Consider the following 26,269-nt stretch of genomic DNA (forward strand, 5'->3'; position numbering starts at 1 on the left):
TACTCTGGGGGAATTCTGCGCCACTGCAGAATTTTGCAGAAATTAATGTGTCTGCAGAATTTCCTTTCCCTCACAGAAATAGGCTGCAGTGCTGCTGGTTGCAAGTAGAGGCTGCTGGACCCAGCAGAGCCCCTCAGGGTATGCCTACACTACACACCGATCACTCTGCTGTCGACTCCACCGCGGTGAGAAGCAGAAGCAGAGCTGACGGGAGTGGCAGCAGTCGACTCGCCGCCATCCTCATGGCCAGATTGACCTAAGATACACCGACTTCAGCTACGCTATTTGCCTCACACATAGAAGACACTACCAGGGAAGAGGCGGGAGCTAGAGGGTTCCTGGCAGCTGCAGTTCCCCACATGTCCTGAGGGAAGGAGAAGGTGGCACATAGGAAACTCCCTGCAAGCCTGGGATGGAGCATAAGTCTGTTTCTCCCTCTGGATCGCTAGGGTCGGGCTAGGGGGAGCCCTGTGGCTAGGCTTTGTGGAGGGAGAGGGAATGCAGGTGTCTAGCCACTGAGCGGGGCTCTGGGAGGGGGCAGAGAAACAGGAATTAGGTTGTCATGGGGTGTCTTTAACTCTCTACTCCTGGGGGAAAATTTTGTGTGTCTGTATTGTTAGACATACTCGGTGACAGATATTTTGAAATAAATAACCAAAATAATTGAAACTGGTGTGATTATGTAGTGTTTTGACAAATAAAATTGGCAGAAATATTGTGTGCAGAATTTTTAATTTTGGCACAGAATTCCCCCAGATGTAATATGTGGCTCTCATAAGTAACTTTTTTTTCCCCCTGGGGCACAATAATCCTCGAAACAAAATGTCATTGTTTCTACAAAGCTTTCCTCCCTCTCCTCCTCCCCCATTCCACCATCTGTATGGAATGCATTGCGTCCATCTAAGGTTTCTTTGCTTACGACTGTTAAGAGCAATCTTTTGCTCATCCTCCAGTTTATTTGCCCTGTGAGTTTCATGTATAGTTCAAATTGCGGTTTGAACCTCAGCATTTGCCCTGATCCTCACTTGCAGTTGCCTCCATAGCAGCCACTGCAAAGTAACCTCTTGCAATGGGTCTTCCAGCATGTGGGCCTTCCAATACTGGTACGATGTAGTATCTTGCTGATGAGTATAGTGGTCTCAAGCTAAACCCTTGAACAGAACTATGTAAATAAATGAACTAGCAAATTTCTACTACTCTGTGTAACTGCAGCCTGTGACTGTCCTGTCCTGGGCCACTTTTTTTTCTGCTCTTCGTGTCACAGGAAACCAAAATCTAAATGAAGACTGGCATCTCTGTACACACTGAAGGACTTATTTGATAGCACTCTTAACAAGCTGCTCAAAATCCCAAGGCACTGCTCATAAGAGTAGAGGTGTCCACCTGTGAATATGAAATGTGGTAATTACATGTAACCTACTTACATCCACACTGCAGGTTCAGTTGGACTGAGTTATTTCTTCTGTACTTCTTGTTTCTGGGTATTGTTAAATAACTGCTGTGGTCTGCCTTAGAGATGGTTATGTTTCTTTTGTAGGAGAAGTGATCTTTATAAATTACTTACCACAGGGATATTAAGAGTTGACTTAAATTTTGAGATGAAAGATGCTACAGAAGCACAATGTTCTATACTGCAAACAAGTCTTTTATTTACCCATTTTCCCACATAAAGTAACATTCTCCCCATGCACAAAGATACTTTGGAAGTAGATCTAGAGCTCAATCCAGCAGTCCTTAATCAGACAATATTCTCATTGCAATAAAGTAATCTGTGATTTGTAATTAATACTATTACAGAAAGAGACCACAAGACTGAGTACTATGAACTTCTACATGTTAATCTGTCCTGACAGTGATTGTCCTTGTGGCTAAACCCTTCTGTCTGTTTTGACACTGTAAAATAAATATAAAGGCCTGAACCAAAACACTTGAATTTGCAGATCAGATCTATCTCTAACAAAAACATATCTGATTGCCAAAAGGAGACACTCCAAACTTTGAGGAAAATTCAGATGGGCATTTTCAACCCCCAACTTTGGATATAGTATGTTTCTTCTGTTTGATAGCTATACCAAATTATGTCTAGATCTGGATTTCAGATGCACAGTTTTGATTTTGGTCTTCCTTTCATATTAAAGATAGTTCACAGAGCAGAGCTATGAGGATTAGCTACTATTACTAATGATTTTTGGAAGATGGAATGTTTCTTTATAGATGCTGAGGGTATGGCTACACTTGCAGCTGTACAGCGCTGGGAGTTAAATTTGTCTTCATATAGCTGAGTAGGGAAAGCACTGCAGTCTGGCCACAGTGACAGCTACCAGTGCACAGTTGTGGCCACATTTGCAGCATCTGCAGCAGCACTGGGAGCGGTGCATTATGGGCAGCTATCCCAGCGTTCAAGTGGCTGCAACGTGCTTTTCAAAATGGGGGTGGGGTGGAGTGTGACAGGGAGCATGGGGGAGAGGGAGTGGATTTTTGGAACGAACACTGGGTCAGCAGGCTTCCTTGCAAGTTCCGACCCCCTCCTCCACCCCCTTTCACTCACTGAAAGCAAATAGCCCTCTTTGTTTTTTTCCTCACAGACCAGATAAGCAACCGCTCCAAAATGGACCCCCCCCCTCCCTGCCACCCACCGTGCTGCTTCTCTCTTCAAGCCCCTTTCTTCCCCCCTCTCTTCAAGCAAACACTAGCTGTGGGCATTCCAAAGGGAGCTCCCTGCCTCTGCTCGTTCACAGCAAACAGGAGCTGTGTTTGTTTTTTTGATAAGCAGGTCCCGGAGCCCAGAGCTCACAACAGAACAGAGAGATCACAACAAAACAAAGAGTTATCTTTACTTAAAAGGATTATGGGAAGGTTCTGGATGTCAGTTACAGCGTAGTAAGAGTATTCCCAGAACTGCAGCAGCAGCGCTATTCTCTTTATTCCTCTTGTTGAGGTGGAGTACCAGCAGCGCTGTAGCCAGGGAGATACAGCACTGTATGTGCCTTGCTAGTGTGGACGGTGAGTGAGTTACAGCGCTGTAAAGCCACCACCCACGCTGTAACTCTCAAGTGTAGCCACGGCCTGAGTGCTGATGCAGACTTTTTAAAATACATTTTATCATAAGTTTCAGGACTCTTGTGGTACTTGGTTGTAATACATAAATCCCCAAGTTTCACCTGCCTGTTTAGCTACTGATTCATAATTGCTATTACTTTCTGTGTTCCAAAATGCTATTGTAATTAGAGTGGGACCTATGTTTATTTTATGAGGAGATGTTTCCAATCACGTTTCAACATTATCTTCAAACTTATTCAGCTGAGAATAACAAGGGCTTAATTTAAACTCTTTATAGGCACATTTCACTTCTTTGCAGATTTTATCCCAGCTGTCAGATTTATAGTCTTGTGTGTGTACTCCATGCTAAAAATAGAGCTTTACAATTAGAAAAGAACCAAGGGAGCAAAAAAATGTATTTCTTAAGGTTTAACTTGTTTTGCTCCACAAAAAGTACATGAAGTTTCTGAAGGTAAAAGAACGATTGCTATGTAGTAGGAAAAGCTTTCACTCTAAGACCTTCTGGGACAAGTTGCCAGAATGTTCCTATATTTTCTTTGTATGATCTGCACATTTGCATGGTCATTTGATGGGCTCAAGTATTGTCCAAATACAAGAAAAGAGCTCCTTAGCTTCAGAAGGTGTGAGACACATTGACATGTTTGTATGCATGTCTATCTCTGGCTGCATTTGTTTCCAAACCCTTATTGCAATAATTTTCTCATTACAAAATGCCAGTACACAGTGTTCATCTTTTATTTTTGACATCTGTTCAGGCCTCTACTTGATATAACTTTTATGTGCAGAAGTCCTGACACTTGTTATGATAAAGCTCTAGAAGTTGGTTGAAGATAACGTTATAAATACTGTTCACGTTTTCATTACCTACCAGTTTTACAGTATCTATCATTTGATTTTGCTATTGTGTTTTTCTCCCCTAAAGGACATTCAGTTACTTTGATCTAGTTTAACATGGCCCATTCTCCCTCCCACCACCACCCTTTTTAATACCTTATATGAAGCTTGAGAATAAAATTTGTTCTTCATTGGCTTTGCTGCTCTCCTTTTGGCAAATGTTTAGTTTCCTTGTACTTGTTCAGCAGGAGCCAACTTGGCTAGCCTTCGTTTGCTATTGCCTGCTGTGCATCAGCTTCAGTGTTGTCTGTTAGCAAGAAGGTGCAATAGTTCTGGGAGCAGTTTTTTGCTGTAGCTGTAGAGGTGCAGAAGCTACTTTACCAATTATGCTGCAAACACAGAAATCTATTAGGATTTACAGATGTGTTTGAATACATTTGACTGCATTTCTTTCTGCACCTTCAACCAAAATGCAAACAAATATCAAACCTTCATTGGAAGTTCAAAAAATAATTGGTCAGCTGGCCTGAAGAGATGTGGAGGATTTTTCAGTTATTACATCAATCTTTGGACTGCCCAAGCAGTATATTATTTATACGTTAGTTAGGCCTGGCCTACAATTAGAGTTGCCCCCTCCAGGATTGTCCTGGAGTCTCTAGGAATTAAAGATTAATCTTTAATTAAAGATAATGTCATGTGATGAAACCTCCGGGAATTCATCCAACCGAAGTTGACAATCCTATTACCCCGAAAAATTTTACCAGTACAACTATGTCAGTTAGGGGTGTGCTTTTGTTGCCAATGCCATTCAAAGCCCCTAATGGGGATATAGTTATACTGTTATAAAGGTGATTTATATCAGTATAACTATTCCCTTTCCGGTATGGGAATATCTATACCGCTTTAAAATATCTTTATTCTGTATGGCTGTATCACTATTAGGGGAGTTGTAGTACTTTAATGGTAGGTAAAGCAGCAGAATTTTCTAGTGTAGGCAAGCCCTTCCTGAAGTTGGACCCTTATGTAGCTTTGTAAACATAGTGTACTGTGAGCTATAGTCAACAAAGAGAAAATAAGCTTGTGTTTGGTAGCTGTAAGTTACTTTTGGCAGAGGAAAGAGATAACAGAGAATCAAGGACCAAGAAATAAAGAGAATCTATACTTATTCCTGGAAAGAATGGTGTAAATTAAAAGAAGAGGAGAGAACAGGTGAAGGAGTCAAGGATACAGATAAATGAGTAATTCCAGCAACAATCACTAAAACCCCACAAACCAAGTTAATCTAGTTAGTGAGCCCTTCAGAGTCTCTCCCACAAGCCTTATCTGGGTGGTAGAGATGAAACCTGTTGTGAAGGGTTTGCTGCAAAGCAGATAGCTCTCCCTTTTGGCTGGTGTGAATCCCTGGTGGTGGGTGCACTGTCCTCTGTGGTAGAGAGCAACGTAGGAGCTGCATCTTCTCTAGCTGCTCTAACCTGTCCTCCGGCAGCCAGCCCTCTCTTTGATCACATGGTCCTTCCCATGCCCAGCACACATCACAGCCATGTGAAGGCCCTCTGGGACGTGCAGTTTTGTCTCCTAGGCATGCCAATCAAGCATTGATAATAACTCCTCCTCCTCCTCTGCCCAAACATGGGGTCTGTCTGCACATGGCTAACATTTCGGTGTTGGTCCTAGCCCACATACAGTCTCTCCAGGCCCTGCGGCTGGTTGCTCTGCTTCTTAGTCTGGCTCCTGGGCCAGCCCCCATCATGTGTGTCCCCTTCAAGCACAGGTGAGAGGCAGTCTCAACTGCAGTTCTAGTCTCTGCCTCCATGATGCTTTCTGTGGGAACTGCTTCTCTGAAGCCCCAAAACTGGCCAGGGGCTACATTAATATTTTGGGTAGTTTAACTTGCTGAATGGACTAAACTGTGCTTTATTGTTTACCCCTAGTTTCTGTGGCATGATCCCCGCTTGTACTCCCATTGAAGTAACACAAATGAATAAGAGCACTAACATAGTAATAGGAGGGCCTGCTGCTAGTCCAGCTTCCATTGTAGCCAATCTCAAAACTCCCTTGGAGTTCAATAGCAGTAGTATAATATGTAGGGTTACCATCCATCTGTATTTCCCCAGACATGTCCGGCTTCTTCATCTTTAAATAGCCTTCTGGGAGGAGTTGGTAATAAGGTTGAAAGGTCTGGGATTCAGGAGTGGCGCCAGGGTTTTTGGTGCCCTAGGCGCAGGGACGGTCCACTGGTCCCGCGGCTCTGGTGGACCTGCCGCAGGCGTGCCTGCGGGAGGTCCACTGGAGCAGTCTGCTGCCCTCTCAAATCCTGCCACCCTAGGCAACTGCCTTGGTCACCTAAATGGAAGTGCCAGCCCTGCCGGGATTCCCTCCCACCCCATGCAGAGTGCAGCGCAGCTGATTGAGCAGCTGAGCCTGACTGAGCTGCTCACACTGGCCTCCAGCAGCCAGAGCCCCTCCTCTGCTCCCCCCTCCTGCTGCCTCAGCACTCTGTGGGGGAGGGGCTGTGCACGTGGCAGCCCAGCAGCATGTTTTGCCTCCATGTGGAGGCATGGTGAGGGGAGTCCCAGGGGGAAGTCAGGGAGCAGGGGGAGGGTTGGATGTGTTGGGAGTTAGGGGGGAGGTGTCAGGAGACAGGGAGCAGGGGGGGTTGGATGGGTCGGGAGTTTTGGGGTCCTGTCAGGGGGCGGGGAGCGGTTGGATGGGGCATGGGAGTCCTGAAGGTCTCTCTGGGGGCGAAGATGTGGATAAGGGTTGGGACAGGTAAGGGATAGAGTCCTAGGGGGGCAGTTAGGAGGGGGCAGTCAGAGGACAAGGAACAGGGAGGCTTAGGTAGGGAGTGGAGTCCTGGGGGGCAGAGGTCCCAGGAGGGGGCAGTCAGGAGACAAGGAGAAGGGTGGGTTGGAGGTTTTGAGGGGGACAGACAGGTTTTGGGGTGGAAAGTGGGAGGGAGTGGGGCTCTCCCCCTCTTTTTGATTGTTTAAATATGGTAACCCTATAATATGTATAATATCTATATCAAGCACTGTTCAGATGGACAAGGTTGTTCAATCAACCATCTTATTAGGCAAAGCAGCTAGAGAAGAGAATCCTTATTTGGGTCGTAATTATGTATTTGTTCAGCCTCTCCACTGGGTTTCTCACTGTTCTCTGAGGTTATACCTTGTTACCAGAGCAGTTGCATGGAAGGAGAGAGGCAAAGAAACTCCATATAGCAAGACACTGTACCAAATTCTTTTGTCACCTATACCACTGGAAATGCAGCAAAACTCCACTGAAGTGAAAGGACCACCTCCAGATTTCCAGAGAATTAATGGCAGAATCTGGCCATAGATCAGTTTGCATTGTTAGTTTCCACAATACGTATTTACATAATAATAAAGTATATTTTCCCCATTTAGAATGGAGATGAAAAACTATCAATGTTTTTCTAATCGGCACTGCAATTAGCATCACAGTGGAATGGCTAAGTGCTGAATGGCTATGGAGGTTGAACTAATTTCTTGTGTTCACAGATGATCATTTCCAGGTCAGTCTTGACCATGGACGGCGGGTATATTAGGCAAAAGGAGGCATTGCTTCCTCTACCACAGGCATCCCTGCTGCCTGACACCTGGGCCATGGTGCCCCTCCCCCACCATTTCCCCTTCCTGCTCTGACCCTTCCCCGAGGCTCCCATGGCTTGCTGCTACTGCCTGGAGTCTTCCTCCTCTCCCCTCCTCCACCCTACTCTCTTCCTCCTTCAGAGGTTCCTGCCACTGTGCTCTCCACACCACCTGTCCCTCCGGTGGGGTGTGTGTGTGAGAGAGAATGTGAGCGGGGAGTCAGTGGCAGACTGGGGGAGTGAGGAGGCAAGCAGTGGGGATCCCTGAGTAACTTTACACAGTGAAAAAGCCTTGCCATTAATGTGGTAATGAAGACATTTAACAGGCATTTGCAAATGCCCAGGAAGCCTTTGGCCACATTCATCTGGCTTTTATATTGTAGGAAGATGTGTTATTGGGGTTAAACACAGATTCCAAATGACGACCCTTCAGTTAGTCTCTGTACCCAGAAGAAGGAACTGCTAACCTGGCTCAAGGAGAAGCTGACCTAGCCAGTGGGTTTATTTTTTGACCTAATTGTTTTATTCAAACCCAGTTTAAGTAAATGAGTCTGGCAGGGAACTCTGTGTAAGAAAGGTGACTGAACTACTGCCTTAATGCAGGCTGTCAATGACCAGCACTTTTTCAAAAGGAGAGATTAGGCTTCAGGTTGGCGCAGGCAGCCTACTTTTTGGTCTCTCTCTATGCAGCATACGCAGAACTCTCTGCCACACAGAGGAGAATCCATCTGGCAATTGAGCTACACCTGTTGCCTGTTCAGTTCCCTTGGGGAATGTTATTAGTGCTTTAAGATGAAAAGGAGAGGTGGCAACAGCAGGGTGAGGAGGCAAGCGGCGAGCCAGCTGCATAGCAAGTTGTGGTGAGTGGGGAAAGGGTCTGGCAGGGGGGTTGAGGAGGCAAGCAGCAGGTGGGTGAGCGGAAGACGGGTGGTAATTCAGTGGTGGGGGGGCGGGGCCTGGGGCAGAGCCGGGGTGGAGTGTGGGTGGAAGAGGCAGGACTAGGAGCTTGCTCACCTCAGGGGAAGTTTCATTCACCATCCATGGCCCTGACCCACACTGGTTGGAAACTCTAACCATCTCTGTTCTGTAGCTAAGCAGAGGTCTTCTTTTAATGTTCTTGTCTCTGTCACTTGTCTGTGTCACTGAATTAATTTTTTTAAAGGAAATAAAAAATATGGACAGCAGAACATGAGGCAAAAATCTTATAGATGCTCATACATCTTGAGAACATGTCATATTACAGAGGCCTACACCCGCATTTGAAATATGTCTGTGGACCAGATATACCTTTTATTTTATAGAAAGTAAGACTGATGTTCTAAGCCATCAATTCTCCTGGAATTTGTCTGTCATGAGAATGAATAATACAGACTTCAATCTACCAATTGTAAGCAGGACTTGTGTACCTTTTGTGTTTTAAAATGGAAAGTATCCCTGCTTCTCCTCCTTTGCTCATTCCTTCTTTCTTTCATTGGCACCACTCCACATTGACACTAGTGCAAATCAGGATAAACTCATTTGACCTTAAATTAGGGAGGTATTCTGGGATATATACCAGTGTAACTCAGCAGAATTTGGCCTATTTTGCCTACTCTCTGCATTTTTTAATGTGATAGGAATATGGGAATAACAGGAATAATCTTTTTAGAAAGGAAATTCTTTGTGGTGTACATTTTAAAATTAGTTTGTGTTGTGTAGTCTTATTGGGTCCACAGTATGTGGAAATCACGGCTCAGGTTATGCTCCTGCACCACAAACCCCCATCACAGGTAGCAGTGGTGGTGGGGATCCTGGATCCATGGAGCTATGTCTTCTCCCCACACTGGTGGGTCTGACAATGAAGAGAATGAGCAAAGCTTTAGTTCCAGCTCCCAGTTCTCCTTGTGAAATAGCTATTCAGATAGAGCTAGTCTGAAATTTTCAGATGGGACATTTTTCAGTCAGAGAATGCTGATTTCAACAAACTCAAAATATTTCAAAGACGGCTTGTTTTGAGGAAGTTGCAATAAAAACCAGGCAGGGTTCTGGTGCCACCCTGGGCCTTATTCTGTGGCAGCCTGACCAATGGCCTACTAAGGGGCTCAGGATTCCAGGTTCCCAGCTCTCTGGCTGCCCATGTGGCAGGCCACCAGGGAACCAGGAGCCTGGGAGCCCTGTCTCTCAAATTCCCAGGCTCTTTGGCTCCTCTATAGCTTGCCTCATGAGCTGTCATGGAGCAGGGTTCCCAGGGTTCTTTTGGAAACCTGCCTGGGTTCTTGCCATCTCACTTACCTGGCTCTAGGGTGACCAGACAGCACGTGAGAAAATCAGTACATGGGGTGGGGGGTAATAGGAACCTGTATAAGAGAGACCCAAAAATCGGGACATCTAGTCACCTGACCTGGCTCCTCCATACAGGGCCGGCGCTACCATTCAGGCAGCCTAGGCAATCGCCTAGGGCGCCAGAATAATTGGTGGGCGCCGTTTTGCCAGAGGGGGCGGCAGGTGGCTCCGGTGGAGCTGCCTCAGTCGTGCCTGCGGGTGGTCGGCTCCTCGTGCAGCTCCAGTGGACCGCCCACAGGCATCACTGCGGCAGCTCCACCAGAGCCATGGAGCACAGGACCCTCCGCAGGCACCACTGCGGCATCTCCACCAGAGCCGCCGGATCAGCGCCGGGGGCAGCAAAATTGCCGTTCGCTTAAGGCACTCAAACCCCTAGCGCCGGTCCTGCCTCCATAGATTGCCTGGCAGGTCACCACAGAGTAATGCTGCCCAGAGCCCTGTCATATCACCTGAAGGACTGATGTGAGCTGGGAGCTGTGGTCTCTAATTTGTCATTTTTACAGTGTTTCCTGTGTAGACCAGTTTTCAGTGACACTGGAGAAAACCTAGCACTCAGAGTCCTATCGGGAGTTTTGGATGGGTTTGAATATTAACTACACAGCAGTGGAGGAGTATAACCAAAAGGGTTAGATAGTACATGCCTTTTTCTTGAGTTTAAATGGAATAAAAGTGAGAGAGCTTATTTGGGACTTCCAAAATGCTGTAGCTCATGTAACTGCACTCAGAGTTGTAGAATAATAAAGTCGGAGAACTGTAGGGCTGGAAAAGACCTCAAGAAGCCATCAAGTCATGCATTGAGGCAGGACCAAGAATTTGGTATTGAACAAAGCCACTGAGTGTATAGATCCCAAGAAACAAAGGCTATAAAGCTCATGAAAACAGGTTTTTGGCTGTGGCTGAAAATACAATGAAGAATAACCTTTCTTCTTGGCAGTTTTGGAATTTCAACTGTGCCCTGGGGTTGAAACTGGATTTAAGATGTATATGGACATTTGAGAGTGTATTAGGTTCAGCACAAGAAATCAGCAAAGGTTTTACAATTCAGATAAGCACTGTAAAGTATGGGCAATTTTATACAGAACTGTGCTAAAATCTCTTGAGGAAAGATTTTTCTCATATGGATTCTGATACTTCCTGCTTCTAATCAGAAATCAAAAATAAAACAGACCAACCACCCCTGTTTTTCTTTTGCTGGTCCAGGGCATCTCCTGGTCAGAAAAGGTGCAGAAGTATGAACAAATGAAAAGTTATCTAAATATGTTCGGCTCTTAAAAGTTTGATTCAAGTTTGGTAAAAAGGCTTTGGGTGTTTTTTATTTTAAGTGAGCTGATTGATTTGTTTCTATTTGGAAAGAAGAGGAGTGTGAGTTTTTTCTGTGCCACTCCTAGTGGAATACCTAATAAAGTAGAAGATTGATTGTAAGCTGGAAGATCAGAGAAGAGACATATGCTGGAGATGGAACAGTGGATGAGTGATAATTTATTGGAAGCTGCTATGAAAGGTGTATAATATAGACCATGGGTGGGGGTGGAAAAACCGAACAGGTGTTAAGTCTCCTCATAAATTTGAACACCACATTGGCTCAAATGTTTCTCTTTCCACACAGCATGGAGGGGAGCAAAAACGATTGTCAGAATGTCAGTGATAGGGACCATATCAGAACCTATATAAATAGATGTGCAATCTTGGGTGCTTTCTGTATTTATAGAATAAAACCTGTGAAGCCCCTGTAAAGATTGGGGCTTCCTATTATGAAGAAACAGTTCCTCCCCCAAAGAGTTTGCAGTCTTAAGACGTGACATATGAAATGACAAATACATATGTACATATGTACATTTGCAATTTTTAAAATTTATAAATGGACAAGGGTGACCGCTGTGTCCACCTGTCCTTAAAATATTTTTTTATTAGATGATTTCTTTTAGACAAAGGTAGGGAGCTTTGAAAGACAAAAGAACTACAGAAATAAATGAACATGCCATTTGGAGGAAACGCTTGTAGGAGTGAATCTATAAAACACATTTTACTTCAGTCAATATGCTGATGGTCAGGACCATATAAACTTCTGAATAATTTTGTTATCTTGGAGGCATCCCACGGCTAGAGATTGGAAACCATTATTTGTTTGCTGCTGCAGTGATGTTCAGAACTAGGGAAAGTGCTTGAGTTTGTCTTTATCTGAAAAAATATGCTTCGAGCAACAAAACACTTTTCTTCAGTAAAAACAATGTATTGCATTTCTCTGGTTGATTGATGTAGTGAATTATTCCTAAAGCATCCGCTAAGGGGAGTGTGGTGCTGGACCAGCCTCTCTGGTTTCTATGACAACAGTGGGGAGTAGAGTCTTTCAAGCTAAGTGCTTGCTAAAGCAGGTGTCGGGTTGCATAGCTGTTCAGAAGCTCCTAGATTCTATGCAGTCAGGGAGCCTTTCCATTTCCCATTTGAAACATCTTGACCCCCTCGAATTCAGTGAGTGAGTATTGTCAAGCTCCCATGAATGAAGATGGTTCACCATTCGGGCTCTATTCAGTCCTTTAGACAGCAAAAAGGTCAGTAGAAATATTTTTGTCTCTAGCACTGTGTGCTAAATTATTAGGTCTGCATGCCCTTGCAGTATGCACAAGCATCAGTACACCAGCTGCTCCTAATACCAGAGCTATGTGCAATGCAGATGTGTTTAAACTCTTACAGTAAGTTTAAAATTTTATCCATCAGTTTTTGGTCCTTGAAATGGCTACATTTTTTTCTACTATTGCAAGACAAGTAACATTCTCTAGGATTAGAACCTATAACATCATGTACTAAACATGGCTGTTAGAATATAAACCTACAAGGCATTCAAAGATTTTGATTTTAAGCAAATAATCTGTCCTTTAAAATATCCACATTTGCAGTGCAGTGCAAGGAAAAATGTGCTTGGCATAGCTGCACTTCATTGTTACAGGATGTTGCTGTGAATGTATTTCATTGCAGCTGAATGGTATTTGCCTTTAAAAGGTTGAAGATCACAAGTAGCACCATAGACGTCATTTGCTATTTTACAAGCATGCTTTTAAATACCCATGCTGCATGATGTTTGACTATTGAACTGATCTAATACTTTTAGTTTATCATGAAAACTTTGTTCAGTATTGAAACAATGCTTCCTTAGTTCTTTTCAGCTGTTACAATAAATACCAATGCTGTATTATGGCTTTAGGTGAAAATAACAATGATGGGAAGTGGGGGAGTTCTCCCTCCAGTTTTCTCCTGTTTTCTTTTATTTTGGTAATATTGTTTTATTTCTAGCCTATATAATACATTAGTAAAATCATGAATCAAGTACAAACCATACAGAAGAAGAAAATAACCATAGCTACTTTCAGCACTTTAGTCCCCAAAACAGAAATAATTAACTGATCATGTCTGCTTTTGCACATCAAGAACATTGGAATCTTTGGCTACTGCCCAGTAAGACTGTTAATATATATCTCTTAGCAACTGTGACTGAAATATTTATTAATCATAGTAATCTCTTGTTAACATGGTGCAATAAAGATGTAATAAATACATTAGAAGTTCGTGGAAGGTTGGATTTTTTGTTTGCATGCTTTTTTCCCCCGCCGTGATTGCATTAGCATTTTGTAGGTAAGGAGGTATCAACGTTTCCATTGTTACAGTTGGTCCATTTGTGCTGCTATCGATAGCTTAACTTGGTCAGCATTTCTATTCTACTACAAACTTTTTTTATATCCTTCAGTTCGTTAATCCATAAAATTTCAGCCTAAACTCTACTTTTATCATAAGTTTCAAGCATTCATCCTCGGAACAATTACTACATCCACCGAATTTTGTTTAAAAATGATCTGTTTGAGTGCACATCTGTGAGAGGAAGCTGAAAAGTTTGAGAATATTTGAACTCCTGTAATTCCAAGATAAATTTAACTTACCTTGCGATTTTGCCCCCAGTCCCTCCCTATGTGCTCTAACTAGTTTTGCTGTTCTGAATTGTAAAATGTCAAATTCATTCCTTTTAAAAATGAGATTACAAAGGTACAGTAAATTGTTTTTCTTAAATGTCATATTTGTAAGCACATGGACTGACAGCTGTGCAGCATGTACACTGAGTTTATAGAATCTAACAGTTTCTTCTGAGCCATTTCTTATGTCAGGTCAATGATTAACTAACTCTAGAATCCCTACCAAGGTCCTAAGGGCACTATACTGTATTATTCTAAAAACAATTTCATTTTTAAATTGCATAATTTCTTAGTTTCAGCATGGAATGTAATTTATGTTAACAGAGCAATGATGAACAATGTAGTAGATTCTGTATGCTTGTAACATTTCCAAAACTTCATAATATATTAGATCTGCTAGTCTGTGGGATGAGTTACATACTCAGAAACAGATTCTCATTCTGTCTGTACGCCTTGTGCAAAATCTGAGTAAATTGACTTGCCACAATAGAGTCATGTAAGTGAGATGGAGTGCTCTCAAGAAGTCATGGAGCATGTATACCCATGGACACCATTGCCTGTAAAATACAACAACACCCTTGGCCATAAAGAAAAAAGCATGTCCCCTTCCTTCCCCCACCCCAAGGATCACCTGAACAAGGCCATGACTGAACAGTACAGAGTGCCAACTCACTCTGAATGAGCTTTCCAAGTCCTGAACAACAGATTTTCTCTTGTCCTACTGCTTTTGGGGCCTTGGGGATGGCCGTAGACAGGATTGGTATAAAGGCCACAGGAAGAATAAACAAAACAAAAAACACAAACACCACTTTCCCAAAAAACCAAACCAAATCAGACAGAAAATTGAGTGCAAGATAATAAAAATAAATTTTAGTGATACTTAAGGGGTTAATGTACTAAAGAATCTAGCACTGTGCACTTCTGTAGACATATATGTAGATTTCTCAACATGAAAAAGTCAGTATATGATTTTTATTTAGACTTGCATATAAATTTGTCCTTGTATGTTTATCTTGATGCTGTCTATACATATTGTTTAACTGTATGCAAAAATGTGCATTAAATTCTGTTTTCTACAAAATTAGTGATAATCTTTGTAGTATGGCCAGCTGCCCATCACAGCTGTGCTCTCTATACTTTAATTGCATTAAGAGCAAGCTACATTTTTTAGGGGGGGAATGGGGTAATTTCAGCAATTAGCTCTTTGTGGACCCTCAATATAGAATTAAGCTGTAGGTCGAACTAAAAGAGGAATTTATCATATAAAAGCAATTTATAAGAATACACATTTTTGTGGATTGAGCCTTATGGGGTAGCCTCAGGAGACACAATATTCAGACTGATTTAATGGAGAGTGGCTAACTTTTACAATCCCCAACCTTCATTGGTTTGGAGAAAATTGTGTTTGTTTCCCTTAACTACTTGATTTACTACTCTGAAATTTTGTTATGGCTGAGAGGATGAGTGGTGGTTTCTTCAGCTTTCTATAATTATATTCTTTTGCACAGCTTGAAAGGGAACATCCAAGTGCTCTGGCATGTTGCAGTAAAGCTCAGAAATCCAGGATCTCTCAAAAGTTAGAAAAATACCTTTTTTATCTCTGGACTAGTGTTTTGGTTCCTTGCTCTGTTTTCTTTGGTGGTGACAATGGGCCTAGAACAGGAGGCTGGCAGTAGAATATCCAAGCATGGCTTTGTCCTGCCCTCCGTCCAAAGCATATACACAGTGAATACTCCCAAGTTCAAAAAAAGTTGCTTTGAAACACATCGTTACATTATCACCTGAGTAATTAAAAAAAAAGCTATTCTAAAGCCATGCAGAGGTTCATAGAATGGATGTTTCATTTCCCCTTGCCTTGTCTGACTACAAATTACTGAAATTATCCCCGTTAAAGAGAACAGTAGTCCTAAAGTTAGTCTAAATCTAGGCCCACGGCATGGTAGTGCATTAGATCTGTTGAGCCATCTGGCCGTCCTTTTGTCACTATTTTTAATCTGCATTGTGCCACAAGGTGCAGATGCATTGTTGTAACAGATAAATTCTCAGAGAATCCCCAACATTCCCGAAGGTATACATTTTTCTATCTCATTTATTATTTAACACTGAATTTTTTACATGTGTCAGATGGGATTAACCTTTGATTACTTGCATAAGGATTGTCAGAAGAGAAGGAGAGGAATGCTTTATGTTTCCTGGTTGGTTTTGGGCCATTTTTTGCTTACTAAGGTTTTGGATTTAGAGAATTCTGACTTGTGAAATGCACTCATGACCTTTTTGACTGATTACGGCCAGTAAAGAGGTTTGGGGCTTTTTATTGCTGTGGATTGTTAGTATCTTCCTTGGATATAGTAAGCAAACAGGTATGTACTGACAAACAGTGATTTGACTCTTGCTCAAGAATCTCTTTGGCAGGATACTAAGAAAATGGTGACAGAACAATTCCATCTACACTTAGTTGAAAGATATCTATGGGATTCTTATCTGGTATCAGAATAGGGTATGAAAGGAGGGTTATTCTGCTAGTGATGGGCATGGAGGAAGTCTCAATGTGGACTTGTATTGCATGTACTTGCTGTTTTTTTTTTCATAGCTTGAAAGATCCAAAAACTGCATCAGATATAATTTACTTGTGTTTACAGTAGCACCTAATGGATCCAACCAGGTTAGGCATTGAACATATGTATAGTAAGAGTCCCTGTCCCCGAGGAACTTAAGAAAATTAATGTAAAACCAGACATTAATGTGAAACAAACTTTGGGCAGAGGTGCAGCTGGGAGAATTAAGTAACCATAACATGAGCATGTTTTCATAGACTAGCTATCTGTGCAATTTGTAAAAGTAGAGGTTATATGTAGGTTCCTACACCATGCTCATGACAGAAGCATATGAGTGCCTGACCTAAATGACAACTGGATATTGTTCATTTACATGCATGATGTGATGGGATTTTTTCACCTTCTTCCGAAAAGGTGCTATTGATCTGAATGGATTGTTTGTCTGATATGGTATAGCAGTTGTTATGTTCCTCCAGATGCAGATTAAAGTACGGACTAGAATGTGGTTATTTGAAAGGCTGCCTTTCGCTCTGCACTCTGCCTGGGATGCTGCTATTGACTGGCATTGCTCTTTTTAGTACTAGCAGCACTGCTTTCTTATTACAGACTTTGGGACTCACTCCCTATGGCAGCATAGAGTGTGTTTATTCTACTTAGCTTTTGACTGGCTGGCTGCCAATATTTCATTAATTTTAATTCCAGATCCAAACGTCTATGTACCCCAAACTTTAAAAATGTTTGGCTACAAAGTCAATTTTTTTTCCTGGAACTATCTGTATAAAAGGCAGAACCAAGACACCAGAGTCAAAAAAACCAAAAATGTGCGGGGGGTTTAGATGTGTAGTTTGATTGGGACTCATCTGTGGAGGGCATATAATTATATGTCCTTCCTTCACAGAAGTTTTGTGGTGTTTGTTTGTAAAGCACTTTGAGATACTCGGATGAAAGCTGTTATATAATAATGCACAGTATTACATATTTTGTAAATATGAGATCGAAAAACCTGGAGCCTCTTCTAAGAGCTAATTTTATTCAACACAGGCTTGCCATTCTAAATGGCATTTTACAAAGATCATATTTTTTGCTTTGCATTTTGGAAGCTAATGAGGAGCAGAGATATTGCTAAAATGATTAAAAGGTGCAACTGTGTCATAGTTTTATGAATGTCACATTTTCATTTTTCTACATGCTGTTCTCACAAAGGCCACAATAATGGCAAAAAGGAAACAATCATTTCTCAGAAATAATGCAAAACTAATGAAAGAGTTGTCAGTCCCCATTCCTTTCACCTGCACTCAAAAGGCAGATCAGCATGTGTTAAAGTCTCAATACCATTCTCAGGATCTATAAGCTTTACTAAACTGTGTATGGTTATAGCAATGAAAGTAGCCATAAACACACATCTTTTGAAATGTCTTTTTTGTGCTCAGCATGCAGTATTTTAAAGATACCGCATATTAAAATGTCAGCATTTAAAATTACATGCCACTATATTGAAAGGCAAGGCCCAAATTTTTAGCGATACATACATACGTACTTTGTTGTGGGTCCATTTTAGCCATGTTAGTCCCCTAATATGCACCCAGATTGTGTAGCCAAAGGTGCTAGAAAGATGTTAGACCATAGAGAGTTTTTAAATAATTATCAAATTACAATAGATTACAATTTCAATAAAATATAGCACTTGCAGTTAATATAATATGTACAATAATTAAGCTTATATTTCCTGACTTGCATATGAGTTAGGAAAATTTGAGATCTAGAAACCTATTGCATGCTGGATAATCGTTTTGTCACAGTTCAGTGTTGGTTTGCCTTCTAAATAAATTTAGGGTACAGCTGTCAACTTGGTGATTGCTCAAGATAATGGTGTGCCTTGGTATTGGTTTATTATGTTCTAATTGTTGTGCAGCTTCAGTTAATTCTGTCTCATAAACATTGTGCTTGTGACTAGCCTTGTCAAAATGTTCTGGGGGAGACTGTGAACAAGGAAACCTGGAATGTGATAAATCAAAATAATTCTGGGATTTCCTTCAGGATTTTCATTTTCCCTATTGATGTAGTCTTTAAGGATTAACTGTAAGAGTATACCCGCCCAAATGCCCTGTGCTAGTTGTGCCCACAGAAGCTAACCCGTTGCACCGACAGAGACACAACGAAACTCGGTAAGCCCAAGTAAGCACAATTCTTAGTGTTACACATGCAAATGCAGTCTTTTTGGCAGCCAACGGGTGTCAAACATTTGCAGGCACACCCACTCTCCTTTGAAAAATTGTCCCTACATGTTCTTAGGGGATAAGAGCAATTGCTGAAATTCTTTCCACCACCTGACAGAAAGAACAGAAAAGGTATTGAGAGAAGCTTATTTTTACTTACTCTGTTTTTAATGAAAATCATCATAGATGCCTGATAATTCAGAATGATCATTGCTGAATGTCCTGTAGTATTGTTCTGAGGGGAGTCTAACATTCATGAGCTGGCTATAAGAGATGCATTAAAAGACCTTGCCTGTTCATCATAGCTCTCAGCAGGGTAATGTAAACAGACATACCACTTGTGGTCACTTAGATCTGTTCAGAAGAAATTACTGTAATTCTTCCAAGTAGCCAGTGGTTGCTACTTATGGATGTTCCATCTTGGTAACAGAGTAAAAGAGGGATGAGACAAAGTATATTTTTAAGGGGAAGAAAAGTCACTTTTTTTCTGTCTATTTAAGGGAAGAATGATACATGAATGGAAAAAGCAGCTGTGTCACTAATATAAACTCCATGTGCTTCCCCCATAACAAATTTGTAATAGCACTTTAAGTATTTTTGTTCAGATGTATTTCTTGGCAACAAAACTATCAGGACTGACTGAATGTATTTTATAACCTCAGCAGTTAGGAGAAGATTTCTGTGTTTATCAAAAATCATCTTAACCATTTGTACCAAAAGCCTACTCTCTAGGTAATGCATCTTCTAGGAATTTTCAGCAAATGTGGCCAATTACATTACAAAATATTTAATGGTAGCAATAATTTAACAAATAGATTGCACAGCAACCACTTGGCCTCCCTGCCATCACAATATAAAGGTTTTTTTGGTATATTGGAGTCTGATCCAAAGCCCACTGAAATCGATGACTCTTCACTTCCATGTGCATTGGAATCCAAAACCATCTCATTGTGTGTGGCATAAGGAAGTTTCAGATTGATCTTTTTCTAAATCCACGTTAAAACCAGTTCAGATGTGCCTGTTTTAAAAACCCTGTTTATCTACTGTGGAATAACCTAGAAGAGTTGTGTTGACTTTTTAAAAGACACTAAAGTACACGGAAGTGTTTCTCAGCATCTCTGAACCTCTCTGCCTGTGAGTACATTGCTGTTCCCCTCGGATCAGATTGTGAGCCTTTCCTCATCTCGATGAGCACTTTAACATCAGTGAACCTGCTTGTGTGTGACTGCTCATGTGATAACTGCTTGTCAGTATTACTACAGGGGTCACAATTTGGCCCTAGGTAAATGCTTAGATTGTAAAGATCTTCTCTTTTGAGTCAGATTCCACATATGGACATGAGGAGGATGTGAATGTTCATGTTCCATCCCTAGGGAGCAGAGTGGAATTTTTCAGTCTATTCAAAAGTAAAATCTGTTGTCAAGAAAGAGGTTTCATTTTCCTCCTGGATTAGAATTAATCTCTAAAAATTCAGGACATTAACAGTCTGAAGAGCCTACCTGTCCAGCACCTGCAGAAATTGCGTCCTTGGAGCATGCTGGGATAGTGGCTTTTAAAAGTGTGCAGGCCAATAGAACATAATGTTGCTGATTTACTTGTCTTGTTGGATTTGCATACAGTGTTTAGTATGCTGACAGCTGAAAGACAATGCATACATGAAAGAAACTGCAAATCAGCTATTCATACATTTCAAAATTCAGAAGTCTAATTGCTAATCACTTCAATGTTGCAGATAATAACTTTGGCATGCTTTTGGGGATAGAAAATGCATGAAAAGGTTAGGTAGTGAATAAAATGGAACATATCTGGTTTTACAGATTTAGGATTATATTGTAGGTCCTTACATTTTAATCCTGACAAGTTTTCTTGTTTAAATGTTTTACAACTTCTATAATTCTCATCTGAGATGGTCTGGATTTAAACACCTTTTAGTTGTCAGTGCCCAAGAGTACATCAATCTCCTTTCCTTTCCCAGATATAAACAAAATCTGCTTATTATCTGTTCATGGGAGGACTGGCTGGATCTAGGAATAGGTAATGGATTCAGACCCTTATAGCTCTAGGTCATTGTTTCAAACCTAGCCCAGTGACTGAAAATTACTACCATCTGTCAAATCTTGTGACCCGAATGAAAGATATTAGCAGTGGGTGGGGGTCTAAGGTGACTTTTTTTTTTAAATGGATGGATGTCTGCATTACAAATTTACCCTCACACTCTGTTTTAACTGGGAGTTTGACACACTTTATGGTGGTCTCAGTAGTGACAGAATGGATTCACTGCTCTCTCATTTAGATGTTCCTTCAGGTCAGTTGAGGCGAAGTATAGAAATGTTGTTTCCCTTTTGCCTATACTCTACCTATGCTTTAGAGAGACAACTGAGTCTAAGTCTCCAGTGCTGTTAATACAGTCCTGTCCCTGAACACTGAATTAACTTCTTAGAAAATTAAATGTTGTTTCTTTTGTACCAGGGTAGGTATTTCTCTGACCTGCATTGTTCCATTAGCTTCCTTTTTGGTCGCAGCTTGAAATAAGAAGAGGGTTTTTTAAGTATGTGAAAATAGGGATAAAAAAGCAAAGAGAAGAAAAGGGACAGAAGGGGAAGAGGAGATATAGGAGCCCCAGCAGAACTCAGAAAGTTGGGAAAGCAGACAAAAAATCACTGAGAAGATTTTCAAAGGCACAAAGGGGTTGTAGGCACTCAACACTCGCTGAGATATAAGAGGAGAGAGATGGGGATGATAGCAGATATGATGGGGGAAATAAAATAATATCATGGAATGAATGAAAGTAAGGGTCAGGATATTTTATAAGCATTATCACTTAATAAGAACATAAGAATGGTGTTTGATTTATCAATTTCTTCCCAAACCACCTCCTATTTCCCTTTCAATCTGGGACAGTTCCTCGGATTTGTCACCTGAAAAGAATTGCTTAGGTGTGGGAATCTCACTCGCATCCTCATCAGTGAAGCAAAGCATTCATTTAGTTACACCTCAATGGTCTTGTCTTCCTTGAGCACTGTGATCATCCAGTGACCTCAGTTATTGTTCGGTAGGGTCTCTGCTTCTGAGGTACTTTAAAAAAAATAGAAATTAGTTTTTGTGGATTTTACTACTTGCTCTTCAAATTCTTTTTTGGTCTGCATAATTATACTTTTACACTCGACTTACCAGAGTTTATGCTCCTTTCTGTTTTCCTCACTAGGATTTGACTTCCAGTTTCTAAAGGATGCCTTTTTGCCTCTAACTGCCTCTTCCTCTGTTTTAACATTGTAACATGTATTTATTCTTTCATCCTCTTACTGTTTTTATTTATTTATTTTTTTAATTTCTGGTATGCATTTAGTTTGAGCTTGTCTTACTGCATTTTTAAACAGTTTCTATGCCGCTTGCATGCATTTCACTCTTGTGACTGTTAATTTCCATTTTAGTAATGTCCTCATTTTTATGTGGTTCCCATTTTTGAAGTTAAATGCCACTGTAATGAATTTATCGAAGAAACCCACCCCTACAAGGATGTTAAATTTTAATTACATTGTCTCTATTACTGAGCCATTCAGCTATATTCCCCTCTTGGGTCAGATCCGGTGAGCCACTTAGGACTAGATCAAAAATTGCTTCTCCCCTTGTGGGTTCCAGGACTAGTTGCTCCAAGGAACAACTTTAACAGTGTCTAAAAATTTTATCTCTGTATCCTGTCCTGAAATGAAATGTACCCAGTCAATATGGGGATAGTTGAAATTCCCCCATTATTACTGAGTTTTCTGTTTTGCAACTTCCTGAACCTTTCACAGTCACCATCACTATTCTGGTCTGGTGGTTGGTAATATATTCCTACTGCTATACTCCTATTATTCAAGCTTGGAACTTTATCCATAGATATTGTATGGTACACTTTGGTTCATTTAAAATGTTTACTATAGTTGACTGTATGCTTTCTTTAACATATCCCTCCACTTCCCCACCAACACAACCTATTCTGTCATTCTTATTTTGTATCCTGGCATTATCGTGTTCCATTGATTATCATAGTTTCACCAAATTTCTGTGATGCCTATTACATCAATATCCTCATTTAGTACTAGGCATTCAATTTCACCCCTTTTCTTGCATGTGTATACAAGCAGTTACGAAATTTGACCATATTTGCTTCTGCTTTCATGGAATTTAATTGAATTGGACTCTTTTTCATCTGATTGTTTCTCTTCAGTTCCTACCTGTATTTCATCAACTTCTGTCCTCTCCTGTTTACTAGGATATAGAGTATCCCCTTTAATAAATCCTCCCCTAAAGGATGTGTCTGTCCAAACTCTGTGCTCCTCTGCACCAGTTGGCTTCCCCCCAGCCCTTAGTTTAAAACCTCATATATGACATTTTAATTTCACCTGCCAGTAATGTGGTTTCATTTTGTTAAGGTGGAGCCCAACTTCCTTATCTAGGCTCCTTCTTTCCCAAAAGGGTCCTCAGTTCTTAACTAACCCAAATCCCTCTCTCCCCCGCATCATTGTCTCATCCACACATTGAGAGAGCCCCACATTGAGAGAGCCTGTCTAACTGGCCCTCTATGTGAAACTGAAAACATTTTAGAGAAGGGTATCCTGGACTTGCATCTGTTATCTAGTAGCTGAAATTTGGTCTTCAGAACTTTCCTACCTTTACCTGTGTCATTGGTACCTACATATACCCTGACCACTGGCTCCTTCCTAGAATGTCACATAAGTCAGTCTAGATATCTCAAGAGGTTTGCAGTCTTCACACCTTGCAGGTAATTCACCATTCCCTCAGCCATCACAAATATAACTATTTATATTTCTAATAATCCCCCATTACTGTTACCTGTTTCCTCCAAATAACTGAAAGGGTATCTTCAGAATCATCTGGAAGGAGGATTTTTACAAATGAGATTTTCCCTCCCTTCCATCCAAGGCCAGATTAACTCTCCTGTGAGCCTGGGGTTATTAGATTTTGTGGGGATCCTGGGGGTTTGGAGTGTGGGAGTGAGTTCAGGGCTGTGGCAAGGGATTGGAGTGCAGAAGGGGGTGCAGCTCCAGCTGGGGGATGGGTTCTGGGGTGGGGCCAGGGATGGGACAGGGGATTGAGGTGCAGGTGGAGGTACGGGGTCTGGGAGGGAGTTTGGGTGCAGGAGGGGGCTCGGTTGGGATAGAGGGTTGGGGTGCAGGAGGTGGTGTGGGGTGCAGGCACCAGCCCAGAGGCGCTTACCTCTGGCAGCTCCTGGTCAGTGGTGCAGCGGAGCTAAGGCAGTATCCCCCAGAGTTGCCAAATACACTGAAACTAAGCAGAAATTGGACTTGTTTTAGGCTGAGTTGGCTCGTGCGTTATGTGTTGGCTACATTTTTGGCTTTCAGGGCTTTTACAGTAGCTTGTAGCTTCTTGGTTTTTTGATTGGCTCCTGGCCCTGGCCCACCCCTGGCTCTGGCCAATCAGAATGAAAGCTTGAATCAGGGGATTTTTGGCTCTAGTCCAGCTACAGCGTGTCTGTGTGTCCCCCTGCATGCCTGACTGCGTGGCACTGTGCTGAGCGTGTATATGCATCCCCTCCCCTTCCCCTGAATGCCCTTGCCTAGGGGCCACATACTGACTGGGGGAGAGGGGGCGCCAAAGCTTGAAGACTGCTGTGAGCTGGATGGATAGAAGCAGCAAGCCCCATCTGGCCCCTGCATTAATCCAGCCCTGCTTCCACCTTAATGTTCCCCTTCCTCAAGACTTTCATCTTCCTCATCACCACAGAGACTGTTGGAGTTAGGATGGAACCACCAGGGACGGCTCCAGGCATCAGCACACCAAGCGCGTGCTTGGGGTGGCAAACCACTGGGGGCGCTCTGCTGGTCGCTGTGAGGGTGGCAGACAGGCTGCCTTCAGTGGCTTGCCTGCAGAGAGTCCGCTGGTCCCGTGGCTTCGGCGGACCTCCCACAGGCGCCTGCAGGAGGTCTGCCGAAGCCGCGGGACCAGCGGATCCTCCGCAGGCAAGCTGCCGAAGGCAGCCTGCCTGCCATGCTTGGGGCAGCAAAATGCCTAGAGCTGCCTCTGGGAACCACTCATCTGTGTCCTTGCAAATCTACTCTATGTACCTCTATAGCTACAGCTAAACAAGACTGAAAGCCAGAGACTTGCAACTTATCTCATCAAACCCACCTCCACAGAGAGCCATGTAAGCAAAAGCAGCTTCAGTTATGAGTATTAATATAAAAGGGCAGCTGCTAAATGAAAAAGGAGAAAGTGATAGAGACAAACATTTCTCAAACCACAGAGTGTGTGTTACAGACAATAGGTAATTTTAAAAAAGGGTGTATTAAAATGTGCATAGGACCAGATTTCTTCAATGGGAACTTGACTCATTTCAAAAAAGCTGTGCCTGATTATATTATACCATGCATGAAACTGAGTTAAAACATCTTCTATCTTTAACCTTATTTACAAAATGTTGCTTTAATTGGTATTATGCTAAATTTCAATTTGTACTGAAATGTATTTGCAGGAGTTTAAATAGTATTGGAGGGATTTGGGGGCTAAATTCTTGCCTTCTGCAATGAAAGTTTTGCTGATACAATTGAGGTTACAAGTGGAGTCCTGCAATGCATTCTAGTGGGAGAGGAAGTATTTTTTAATTTTTGAAATACTTTTAAATAAATATTTATTTTGAATATTGTCACTTTATAAAAAAGGCTTCCCTATTATAAATGTGTACCACTCTGGAGGCTAGTTAAACCTTGACTTTCTTCACAGTAAGTCATTAAATGCTTATTAGACGAAGAGTTTTAACACCAATAAATCTAGATTTAGAACTTTGGACTGGTATAGTAGAAGAAACATAAGGCACTGGAGGCATAATTTCAGTCCATTCTGTTTATCTTCCTTTGAATATATGCAGTGCTAGGAACCCAAATCTATTGATCTTTGGATTATGTAGTTTTCTCTAATAATTGGAGTGTCTGGATCTGATTCAGGTCTCATTTTACACTAGTGCATATCTGGAATAATTCCACTAATTTAAGAGGAATTACTCCAGATTTACACCAGTGTAATTTTTATCAAAATCTGGCCAAAGACTTAAAGTTTCCTCCTTACATTTGGGAGTGTAAATTAACATTCTGACTATTTATTTAACGATTTGTATTGTAGTAGCACACAAACACCACATCTAGGACTGAAAACTCCTACGTACAAGCACATAGTTGGGTAGGATCATTTCCCCCCAGGAGATAAAATCCAAAATGAAAATCTCTACTGTAATACCAAAGGCTCAAATGACAGTTTGGCCACAAACCCCATCACTATCTCCCACTGACTAAATAGGGTGCAAAAACAGCAGTTAGAGTCATAGAGTGTAAACCCGCCTAATCTGACTTCCTTGAAGGCAACTATAAACCTCTGACTCCTCCTGTGGGAATAATATGAATAATCCACAGAAGTTTAGCCATATGATTACCATTAATGTAACATTTTCATTGTACAAAAATTTATCCCTTGTTTGTTTGTGTTTTTTCTTCATTTTTCAGTTTTATAAATTTTTTCTTTTAAAAATTCAGAGTAAATTTCCATTTGTCTGTCACAAAAATGTGTTTATAAGCACCTGCTGAAATATACAACCAAACTTATACCTGAAGTAACTCATATTGAGTCAAAGGAATTTCAGCAGGGATGGATTTCACCTAAATATGTCTTCATAGAGTATTAGGGTTGGAAGATACCTCA

The 26,269-nt window shown here is 41.6% G+C and overlaps 1 protein-coding gene across 3 annotated transcripts in view; it reads left to right on the top strand.

Annotated features, from left to right (window-relative positions):
- The window catches only part of ANO3 (anoctamin 3), a 403,783-nt gene that overhangs the window by 144,682 nt on the left and 232,832 nt on the right, over positions 1 to 26,269 (top strand). For 2 of the 3 annotated variants that reach the window (XM_030560192.1, XM_030560190.1), the window contains exon 1: positions 12,227 to 12,375. The exons of the other annotated variant lie outside the window; for it this stretch is intronic. Coding sequence is in view for 1 of the 2 variants with exons in the window: in XM_030560190.1 (XP_030416050.1) it covers positions 12,324 to 12,375 (52 nt within the window). In the remaining variant the exon portion in view is untranslated. Of the gene's footprint in view, positions 1 to 12,226; positions 12,376 to 26,269 lie in introns of those variants that run through there. 3 annotated transcript variants of the gene reach the window in all.

This window comes from Gopherus evgoodei, chromosome 4, assembly GCF_007399415.2.
Source record: "Gopherus evgoodei ecotype Sinaloan lineage chromosome 4, rGopEvg1_v1.p, whole genome shotgun sequence".
NCBI classification, from domain to species: domain Eukaryota; kingdom Metazoa; phylum Chordata; order Testudines; family Testudinidae; genus Gopherus; species Gopherus evgoodei.